Consider the following 12202-nt stretch of genomic DNA (forward strand, 5'->3'; position numbering starts at 1 on the left):
GTCATAGGAATGTTCATAAGATTAACTGAGAATTAGAATTCAGTGAGCACCACACAGCCTGTAGTAGAAATTCTTTGTAATGTTAGTTTTCAAGTAACCACATGGTTTGGCTTTCCTTGGCAACTACATTCATAATTACAAAATAGCAAAAGTAATGATATTAACAAATAACCAGCAGGCATTAAAGAATTCATATGAGACATTTTGTAAGCATTTTTACAGTGAATGCTCCATTAACTTTTTAGGCAAATACATTTCATTTTGAAAAGAAAAATATCCTCTGTATAATTAAGATTTATTTAATCCTATTTAATTGGAATCGCAAATACTGGTAAAGACTGTGAGATGACACAATAAACATCACAGTTCATTCAGGCCACATCTAGGTCTTGTCTCATTTGTTGTATATACAACACTTGAAAATTAAAGAGTACAGCCTGACAAGAAGATAACCCTGAAATCCTGCTAGGGTAGTCATTTCAACAGATAAAACAGCTGGTGAAAAAATGGGGAACTATTAATAGTAAATAGAGAATTGTTCTACAAAAAAAGACTTAGTACCAACAATCTCCTTCCTGGCTAGTAACAGAAAAATCACACACACAAAAAAAAAAAAAAAAAGTGATCCATTATGACTCCTGAACACCATCTCGCCCCCCCTGAGAAGTCTCAAGCCTGGCTTCATCATGTCTTTTTTCCAGCATCCAGAAGGATGGTCTGATACGAAGGAAGCCAGTATGGAGTGTTTAAATGTAATTTCCAATACATTATTAGCCTATATGCACAAATTGCTGAAATATGAGAAATATTACAAGGAGACATGGAAAAATTAACCAAAGCAGATTTACTAATAGATTAAATCTTTAGAGCTGTGCAGAAACCTGCCGCACCATTGACTCAACTGCAGTGAGATCAGATGTGCTGCACCTGTGTGTACAAGCGCGGGACACAGCCTTTCTGCTTCTAGATGCGATCCAAATTGGGTTTGCATCAGCTGGTCAACTCATACCTCTGGGAGACAGTGAGAGCGAAGACCTTCCTATGGATACATAATTCTGTAGAAAAAATCTGCAGACCAAAATTCTTTCAAATCCTTTCTGCAAAGCGATGTTTTTCAAAACTCAATCCCTATTTGCATAATCCTTTATGTACCTGTTAAAATCCAAGCACTTCAGGAAGGCTTCCACAGCTTTGTGTATATGTTACTGCACTGGCTGGAGAGGCTGAACGTCCACACATATATGACTATTTTGAAGTATTATGTTGTCCCGTAACAGCACATAATTTTACTTTGATGCTATGTCAAAGTGACTTTAACAGCAAGGTAACATAAGACATGCTGATGTAAAACTTATTGAAGAATCTATTGGTAACCCTCAGATTTAAAGCTTACTTATTTTTCAAAATATATCTTTATGGGACTAAACAAAGATATATTTTTCCCTCTTTTCATTCATTCAAAACCAATCCAAGCAAGAACTTCCTAAATTGCCTTTTTCTATCCCCTATATTATTATTATTATTACATATAATTACACTACTAGCTATCCTGGTTTTTTAAATATAAACAGTAGCTTCACCCTCTTCAATTGAGAGCAAATACTATTTGTAATCTTTGTAATCTGCCATCTTTGGTTACAAGAGGAAGCACTGAAACTGATTGCACAACCAATAGTTAATGGAAGAGGAGGTCATAAACCTGTCCATATGAAACTTTTGTGTCACTCCAGCTATGAACAGAGAAAAATATAAATTTCAATATTATAATGTATAGTTTTTAGAAATTTTTAGAAAAGTACAAAACTTACGTATTTCACAGTTTGCACCAACCCATCCATGTGAACAATGGCAGGTGTAGCCACCAGGCTGATCTATGCAAGTTCCAGCATGGTGACATGGGTTGCTGTCACAGTCATTTACATCAATTTCACATTCTTCACCTTAGAGCAGGAAAAAAACCCAAAATAAAACAAAACAACCCAAACTCCTATCTAGTGAGTGCCTCATGTAGCAAGTACATCATCAATCATTTAATTTTTCTCTAGCTGCAAAACATCGTAGAGCTCAATAGCATCTTTATTCTCAGAACATCAAAGGTATTCTATAACTGGTGCAAGAAATAAGTCTCACATAGTGCCCAATAAGGAAGTATTATCCTCATTCAACCAGGTGAAAACAAAGTCTGAAGTCTATGTGACTCAAATAACCCTACCTAGATTATGTGTGTTTCATTTCTTTAAAGTTTCGTCTCAAGGAAATGTGGTTAAACAATTTTTCAAGTATATTCTAAAGTGCTATAGAGTAATGTAAATAATCAGTGCCTCTGAGAAACACCCACAGTACAAAGGAAAGCTAAGTCTTTCCCAAAAAATGCCTTTAATCAGCACAGACCAAAAAGCATGATTTGATCAACAAAACAGCTATGAGTGGCTTTATCTGTTACTATCAGGTTAGATATTACTGTGTATGACTAACAGAGCATCAGGTTGTGAATTATCTTGACAGCAGCTACTCGGATTACACCATTCATGTCAGTTTAAATGCAAGGCCAAAGGATTAAATGGGCTGCTTACCATCACTCTGAAAGTGTAAATGGATTCATAACAAGCATGTAGAGCTTTTAGCAACTGCACATTAAGGTAACTGAATGACTTGTTTCTTCAGCTTCCAGGAACGAAGGTCAATGTTAAAATATTTTCCCAGTTTCAACAGTGTCTAAGTATATTGGCTTACCTGGAAGTCTTTAAAATGTTATTTTGAAAATGCAATCTAGTCTCAAGCAGGAAGGTCATAAGGCATGTTAAATAACCATTAGCTTAGTGAATTCTCTTTAGTAACATGCTTTTTTGCTGCAAAAAATTCAAAGCAGTTGTAAGTAATATCAATAATTTTTCATTCTTGCTACACTAATTACAATTCAGCAAATTCCAAAATAATTTGCTTCCTTGAAGAGACACAGTCTTACTTGGTATTTTTCTTCTTTTGAACACAGTGAAAACTGACAACTAGACATTCTGTGTAACGTACAAATTACTTGCCTGAATATCCAGGTGCACAAATACATGTAGCATTTAGACCTTCGCTGTCACAAGTGCCACCATTCTGACAGTTGATGTTGATACAAGGATCTTTGTATAATTCACAGTGCCTTCCTGAAAAAGGTAAAATTAGTAACCGCCATTAACATGACCTATACTGACAGCATGAAATCAGTACATGTGATAATTTAACTTCACCTGAATGACAGCAACAATGTGCAGCTTCCAAACCTGTCCTATTAGGCTAATGGGATGAGACTAAAGCCATGGATTTTGCACACCTGCCTCCCCTCTGCTCTTCCCACCCACTCAGGCTTTGGAACAAGTGAGGCAGGGCAGTTTCTCCTAGCAAGAAATGCTTATGTTTCTATGTAAAACTAACAGTGTAATAAAACAATCTGATCAGCTATCTAATAATCTTCAGTAAAATGTAAACAAGAATTGTCTTTAGTAAAAATTTAATGTAATATCTTCTTTAATAATATACACAAGCATTTTGATGCTTCTCATTTACTTCTGCAGAAAACTGAGCAGTATAGCTAAGGCAATAAAAAGAGGAACTAATTATTCAAATGTATAGGTAAAAGTAAATAATTGGCTTACTCAGCTTCATGCCACTACCTTCACTCCTGCATTCTTAGATATGGGATATGACAACCCAGCAGCTTTGCCAAACAGAAGGCAGTGCAAGCCCTCCCTATCTGGCACACACAATGTAAAGCACAGCACATTTCTGGGGTGGGGATAGAGGCTCTGCTGCCACTGCTACATGCATCGCTTTCTCTGGATCTAATTTTCAGATAAAACTAGAAAAATTTATACATGAATCACCAAATTAGTGCATGGATGGCACAGAAACATGAAAAAAAAAAAGTTTGTATGTGATTGGTGAGACTTCATTTATAATGCACCCACTTAGCTAAAACGCTAAATTATCTTCAAGTTTCCCCATTCTTATGCTTTTTACAAGAATTTCACCAAACCAAAGAGCAGCACAGGATTCTGAATGCTTCCCTATGGTAACACTTAAAAATTACAAACATGTGTTTCCCTTTTTAAGGTGGTTCATGTTTCTAAATATTTACTGTCCGGCAAACCAGAAAGATACATAATCAATAGAAGCATAAGCTCATTATGTGTAAAAATTGCACAACAGCTTGGGCATCAGGAAAATGCAGTGAATGGCAGTGAAGGAATTCAGTTTCTTGTGGACATTACAAAACTTACAGTGATGGAAGATTTGTTTAACCTTGAAGAGGTTAGACAAATAAATGTGAAAAGTGAACATGCAGCTGATCCTGCCTTACTCCTTCCCAACCTCTTCCATGAATACCAAGTGTGTTGCACTGTATCTGGGCAGTCTGTGAATTTGAATTTGGAGATTTTGGGAACAGAACTATACAGAAGCAAAATTAGTGAGAAAATAAATAAATGAATATGGGAAAGAAAAACCAATAGAATAAAAGGAGTAAATGCTACACATATCAGATGCATGTAAACAATCACATTTATTTAATGAGGGAACAATTACAATTAATGAACTTGGTTCTCTTTTGTTCAACATGGTGGTTATGAACAGCAATGCAAACTGATACAAATTTTATAATAGCAATAATCTGAAGGAAATAGTGATAATTTAAAAAATCTATAAAATCAACTTATTTTTATTTTTTATCATGTATATGCACACACACATTTACTCACTATAGACCTGCTGAAATAATTTGGTCAGCCTGTCAGCAGCTAAAAGGCAGAGCACCCAGTTGGAGTACCCTGGAGCTAAGCAGCAGAAGGCAGCAGAGCCAGAAGCCCCCAGGCACATGCTGACATCTACTTCAGTCCAGAGCAGCCATAACAGCTCCTGTCTGTGTGCCAGCTAGGAGAGCACACGCAGGAAGGCAAGGGGTATGGGCAGAAAGGGGGACAACAGACAGGGAGGTGTGGGTTGGTGGCGGTAAAATTGAGGCCTCTAACTGCCCACATGGTATCTTGAGCTGCCTACCTCACCTCTGTTCATTAGTGTCCCTGAATACCTTAAACATGGGAGTGAGAAAAGCTCAGTAATCTGCAAAAGCTGCTTGCAGGGCCAGGTCCCCTGCTTTCATTTAAAGCAAGATGTGCTGCACACACAGTGCTTTTAGCTGCAGGTATAGGTCAGTTGAGAACAGAACATGAAGTCATAACTCTATGGTTAAGTGTTCTTTAAATTGTCATGAAAAGCTGAGGGTCATTTCCTCACTAAGCCTCCAAAATGATGAATTCCATATCTATTGTCAAAAAGCAGTGAAATCATCAGCATGAAACATATATATTTAGCCTCAAGCAGCTGCTAAGTGAGCATTACTTATCAACATAGATAAGGATTGATATACTTAATGAGAAAATGCTGTGGTAATGTTCCTTAAAACATAGTCATTCTATTTAATATATATATAAAAAATAGTAATAGCATATAAAATTATATTCAAAATACTTTATTTTAAACAGAATACACAAAATAACATATCATTTTAGCCTTTCACAAAGGGACATGTCACAGCTGATAAGTACTCCTCTGTGTAAAGTTGAAATCCAATGCAAGATAAAAGGTTTTGTATAACAAAACACATACTTTTCTGCTCTATTTTATAAATTACTTAAGAAATGTCCAAGGCTGCCCTCATTCAAACATACCTAGGAATAGCTGCAGTTAACATGGGAAAGCAGTCACAGACCTACTACTGTCTCTGGATTTTATGGTCTTCAAGACAAACAAGATACAGCTTTCATTTTTATTCCTTTGTGCCAATTGGTTTCAAATACTAATCTTTTATCACTATGTTTTTAACTTACTTCACTGGAGAAATAATTTTTTTAAGAATTTTGAAAGCCCTCTATGTGTAATGGTTCCTAACAATAACTGATGAAAAAATTATTTAAAAACAAACAAACAAAAACCACAAAACAAAAAAAACAAAACAAACCAAAAACAATGAAGCAAACAACTCATCACTTTCTAACATATCTTAAAAGCAGCAGACAAAAGTACACCTAAGAACAGAGAGAAGCCATTTGTCACAAGACAAAGACATGCAATTCTCACAGACTAGCTAAATCTGAATCTATTTGAATATGGATTATGGAATCAGGCTTACACTGAAGTTTGTTGGCGTTAAGTTTATATGTGGGATTTATTTCTGTTCAATGAAGGATATTGCATATTTCCCTTTGTAACAGAACCTACCATAAAAATATATACAGCAATTAAAAAACCAAGAGGCAAACCCCATCCTACCTTCATATTCAGCAAGACACACACACTCATAGCGGTTGACAAGGTCTCTGCAGGTGGCCCCGTTCTGGCAGGGTGTAGAAAGGCATTCATTATATTCCTCTTCACAGTAAAGGCCATGGTAACCTAAGTCACACAGAGAGGAAATAAAACATGCTATGTAACACTTCCCAGTAAAAATTAACAATTAAGTAACTATAGACTGTGGACAGATGCTTGCTCAGTGAAATATACTGTGCAGATACCTGCTTTAAGGATATCTGCTCCCCAGGTGGCATTACCACCAACACCCTGGAAGCCCATGTCCTGAGAAAAGCCCCTGCGATAAATCACAGTGAGACCATAAGCACAGAGGCTGGTGACCAAGGTCACTAGGAACAATGTGGGTACCCACACTCTGTAAAAAGGAATAAACTAATATCCATGTATCTTCTAGCTTTCTTGGATCCTTACCTCAAAGCCACTTCTCATCAAAGAGGTGATAATTTTATAACAGTAGTTAAAATTGTAATGTCTTTTATCTTTCATGCTGTACAATGTCAAAACCCTGTAGAAGGGTAAGATACTTAATTTTTTACAGTACTCCCAAGCCATAGGCAGGTGTTACAGTCTGTTTACACAGACACAGAAAGTAGGATCACAGAAAAGCTAAAAGATCTGGTAATGACCACTGACTCAGTTGTATCATGAGGTAAGAAATAAGGAGTTAATTCACTTGAAATACCAGTGTTTAAATGCTTTATTAAGTCTTGACTTACTCATTGTGTATAGCTAGAAAAGCAATGAAGAGTGAGCATAGAGTGAACAGACATGCCAGGGAAAAGGCCTGAAATACTAAGTGCAGATTCTGCACTGATTTTACTTCAGAGAATCTCTAGTTAGTAGCAAAACTTCTAGATAAGAATTGAGGGCATCTTTGACAAACAAAGAACCAGAGAGTGGCAGATTCTCATCTTGGTATTCACTATTCAGGTCTAAATTCTTCCCAAAATTCGCACAGAACCATAAAAAATGCAACTGCCACCTCCAGAAACCATTTCCATCCCCTCTCCCCCCTTATAGAAAATGAAAAATGAAACTCAATGAGGATACAACAGATGTTAGTACTACACAAGATCTATATGTAATATTACTCATTTGATTCTGCACAAAAGTGTATTTTCATAGTAAACAGTTAGTTGGACTAGTAATTTGAGAAACATTTCAGAATCACTTTCTCCAAAGCTGTTAGGCAAAATTAATCATGCTGAATGTTACAGGGTTTTTATTAGTCTATTATGAGGTTTACCTAGCTTAAGATAAACACATATTTGTGTCTATACCTAACATACAAACCACCAAACCCAGAAAACTTAGAAGAAAAGCATATGAGAATTCCCTGAGTTGAACACAGAGGTAATTAGGTATTTTGAGGGGGAGGTGGGGGGGAAATCCCACGAGTTCGTGCTTCTCACTTTTCAAAGGGAGCAGAGGAAGATTTGTGACTACATAGTTTTCTGGTTTCCAAAATCAGTATGAACTATCGTGTCACCTTCTCAGGGTTAAGACAGCCCACGATGTCAGACACTACACACAGCGAGGGAAGAGACAGTCTCTCTCCACGAGAGGGCAGATCTCGCCCACACACCATTTCACCCTCATCCTTTGCCCCCTGGTACCGGCCGCTCCCTCCTGGCACCGATGGAGCAGGGACAGTCCCGTGGGAGACAGGAGCCTGTTTCTTCTCGTGGGGCTGTGGCACCCCAGCAGCTACAACATGCGTTTCTCTTTGTATTACTACTTTTAAATTATACTGATATACAAACCATGTGTTATACTGAATTCATAAATATATTCTCAAAAAGACTAAATAAAAAAATTCACATTTTCATTAAAGAACTGAGATGGAAACAGGAGAATAGATAATTTCAGAATAACAGACTCTACTATAGTTGCTTCCTCTCTTTCTAGCAACATCACAATTCTGCTGCTTTTATGTTCACAAGCAATGCCAAATGCAGCTATTTGCATCTTTTGTGGTGTATAACATTTCTGTGGATGTATTTAGAAAGAAATAATACCTACATTAACAACACTTCACCAGCTGCTGTGTCCTGAGCTGGGAAAAAAACACATTTGGTATTGCAGCTTCAAAAAGGGTACCTAGCATTATTAAAGTCTTTTTTTACAGGTCAGTAGACATTGCATATGCCCTCAATGACAGCACTGTTATTATCTCAAGCAGAACTTGCCAGTGATGGTCCCATTCTGATATGCTCTCTTCAGAGGTGGGTGAATGGACAGGGAACCTAAAACAAACCAATCCTAAAATAATGATGTCCCTACATTACCTCTTCTCCCTCTACATGACTGTCATTCTAATACAGGTCTTTACAAAGGCAGGAACAGTTCTCCCATCTGCATTCCCAACTCTGTCTTTCTTAAGCAATACGGAGCTGCCTTGAAGAAGCCAGGGTATTTGCCTGATGCTCTCTGACACAGTCTTCAGACAGCTACATGTCAAGGTGCTCTCTCTCATGGCTATGTTAAAAACTGCAAGCGGACAAAATGTGAAAGGGAACACACAGTCAGTATCATGCAGGCTGATGAGGAAAAGCCATGGGTTTTGTCACAGCCTTTGAAAGCAGCTGGCAGAGCAGAAGATACAGCAGTGCCTGTTAATGTCTGAGAATATCTGCACTATTCAGGTTAACAAAAGAGAGGAAAACTTTACTATTCCCATTATAAATCAATAAAGAACAAAGTTGAAAGCTTTTGAGGCTCTCTTAGACAATAGCTCTTCAACACTCTGGCAAATCAAGACAGAAAAAGAAAAAAACATCCATCTCTATGGGAAAGCCTAATGGAACAGGATGCAGGAGAGCTCTATTTCACAGGACCGCTCACTAACAGAGCTGCATGTTATACAGCCAAGAAACAAACATGTTCAGTTAAAGTCTGAGATTAGATAGCAATTAAATAAGAGAAAGAGAAAAGAGCTGCTCCAGATGGCAGGACGGTAGGAAGGAATGCTCACCAGCCATAGCCAGATTGCATGGAATGTTGCCTTAATGTAGAAGTGGAAATAAGATGAGGAAACAAGAAATAGAGGGCTCACAGATAGTCTGGAACTGGAATTAACCTAAAGTTACTTCTGCCAGAGCTTGCATTTCCCACCCCAGCTCCAAAATGTGGGAAGGGAAAAGACAGAAGAAAAACTGTTACTGCTGCAGATAAATGTTGCACTTGCTCCTGCAAAGGCACTGAGACAAACCTACTCTCTATACTATAAACACCTGCTAAGCTTTTTTTTTCCAGATGTTCTACATGTGCTAACATACATATTTATAAAGTAGAGAGCAGGTGTTAATGTCCTTCCATGGGCCTTGGCATTTCAAACCCCATATCTCTATGTCTTTGAGAAAGCTAAATGCAAAACTTTACCGCGATATTATGTTACTCTCTTTCTAGATGGATTTCTTTATTTTAATCCAGAGAAAATTAATTTAAAAAATTAAATATTTGCATTTTAAATTGGTAACAGCAGCTCTATTAAAATATTACAGAGGGTAAAGAAGGGGAAAAAGTTTTAAGAGAAGAAAAAAATGTTTTGGGTTTAAGGACTAAATAAGCTTTCTGTGAACAGATACAATGGGATCTCATAGATTTCGCAGTCCAGGCTCTAGATGAGAAATCCAGCATATAAGCACAAAATTTTTTATCAAGATTAGTTATTTAACACGGAGTAAGTGTGAAAAACACAACACAAACTATAAATCTGATGTCCAAACACTGGGTATTTCTTTGTTATCTGATGGTAAGTATCAATAATTTGGGTGTATAACCATATAATAAAAGATTTTAAAGCAAAGTTTCATGAGCATTTGAAAAACCACACATAATACAAAGCAGGTATTGTTGCATAATAGCCTTTGGAATTCCACAGAGCACTCTCAGCAGACATTTGAAAAAAGTATATTCCACTTAGAAATAAGTTGCCCATTTTTCCCTCCATTTTGGAAGTGGGAACATTGAAAAGTATTACACAACTTAACTTATACTAATTAGCTTTTGTATACATGCTATTAGATTATGTAGGTTATCCATAATGCTCACAATGAAAGCCAACACACCAAAAAAAATGGTAAATGCCTGGTTGTGTGCATTCTGCCGATTGTGCAGATAAGCAAGTATAGTAACTATCATTTATTATTCTTCAAATCTGTACACTGGCCAAAAAAGCATGGAAACCAAACTGCATACCAAGCAAGGAGGCTTTTGCAGACCTTGGGCTAATTTGAACTGTTTAAAATTCCTCTCTTATTTAATTTTAGAGGCAGAAGTAACAGAGATAAAAATCCAGCTGACACTATGCCTGCTAGTAGAAATGGTACATAAAGGAAGGATAGCATTCAGGTCGCACATATAAACAAAGCTCTGAGGCACTTTGCTTCTATAAAAAGAAATATCCCCTGTCAAATATTTCAAAATAAGAACATGGCATCCTAAAACTGAACAGAAAAAATAAGTGGCAAGTTCTAAAGTTTTTAAAACAGCATGTTTCAGATATATCACATAACCAATATAGGAGAGAGTTTTAAAAAGTCATTTAATAAACTTATCATTCGTGCATATAAGAAAATTAATATCTATTACTTCAGGGATATGTGTGAAATTGAAAGACTCCTGTACAGTAGTACAGGAGCTGGCACACTGATGCAAAAAGTTTGCAAGACAGAAAGCCTCAGGGTCAAGAGGCATAGACCATTTCTTTCTGACTAATGTATGGTAATATCTTTCTGTAGTTCAGTACGCTTGTTATTAACTCTTGATAATGCTGCTAAAATGTACATAAATTGTATTCATCCACTTTACAAATAATTGTAACAGAGACCATTACAATCTCTGCAGGCAGAAGTGTAAACAGAATCCAGCTTTTTAAAATGCAGAGATGCAACTCATCCACTGTATCTACCTACTTTTCCATGGAGGTTCAAGAGGCCACGTTCTATAGTCACTACTTCAGTGCAGTTTTCAAGGAATTGGAACACAGGAACCCTCAGATTAAATTGCTCATCTGCCTTACACAAAATAATTACTCAAAACACTGGCAAAGTATATGTTATGATGCCTTCTAAAAGCTCATCTACAGAAAAATTGGTTCCTATTTAACAACTATGCTCTTAGTTAATGAGGAAAGTCTCTGACATTAATTGGCTCATATCTTTCTAGTAAGATTTTGAAAAAAAAAAAAAAGATAATGGTACATTCATAACAATGAAAAGTCATAACAGAAGAAAACAAGCTGTTCTGTTTCTACCTTTCTGCCACTTAGGTGCAGTTCCTTAATGATCTTTTGAAATAAGTTATCCAACAATTTAAATTATTGACAGATTAATGACAAACCCTCATAATTTGGCCTTTAGTTTCACCTTGATATGAAGCAAGGAATGTTATTTGTAGAATGAAATCCTTTCTATAACAAGTTGATATGTTTAAGTTAAGTTTACTGCAGATTGTGTTTTTTTTATATAGTTCGCATTAAATTTTACACATGGAGAAACACAAGAGTTCAATTAAAGAGGTGCCATAAATTATACTGGATGCAACCTCTGTGGCTTCTCATCTGGCTTTACACGCACAAATGTTATTTAAATAAAAATAGGTTTCCATGACATGAGATATGTGAGATTACTTTTAAGTCCTGTGTGACACAGGATTAATTTGAACAAGCCTAAACAACAACAAGTAATCAGGTTTAGGTGACAAATTTCAGGAAAAAAAAAAAAACACCTTTTATTTTTCCAAGAATATTTCACTAACTTTTTGTTGTTTTAACCACAGGAAAAGAACAGGCTGAAGAAGATTACAACTTCCCTGGTGTACTTGGAAAAAAAAAAGCTTGTCTTTCCCT

At 36.5% G+C, this 12202-nt stretch overlaps 1 protein-coding gene across 1 annotated transcript in view; it reads right to left on the bottom strand.

Annotated features, from left to right (window-relative positions):
- Positions 1 to 12202, bottom strand: part of DNER (delta/notch-like EGF repeat containing) — a 72336-nt gene that overhangs the window by 9000 nt on the left and 51134 nt on the right. Inside the window, exons 9-11 of the mRNA XM_010001669.1 lie at positions 6313 to 6435; positions 3039 to 3152; positions 1809 to 1940 (exon numbers count right to left, since the gene is read on the bottom strand). Of these exons, the coding sequence (XP_009999971.1) occupies positions 1809 to 1940; positions 3039 to 3152; positions 6313 to 6435 (369 nt within the window). The remainder of the gene's footprint in view (positions 1 to 1808; positions 1941 to 3038; positions 3153 to 6312; positions 6436 to 12202) is intronic.

The sequence above is a fragment of the Chaetura pelagica genome, unplaced genomic scaffold (assembly GCF_000747805.2).
Source record: "Chaetura pelagica isolate M959 unplaced genomic scaffold, ChaPel_1.0 scaffold207, whole genome shotgun sequence".
NCBI lineage: Eukaryota > Metazoa > Chordata > Aves > Apodiformes > Apodidae > Chaetura > Chaetura pelagica.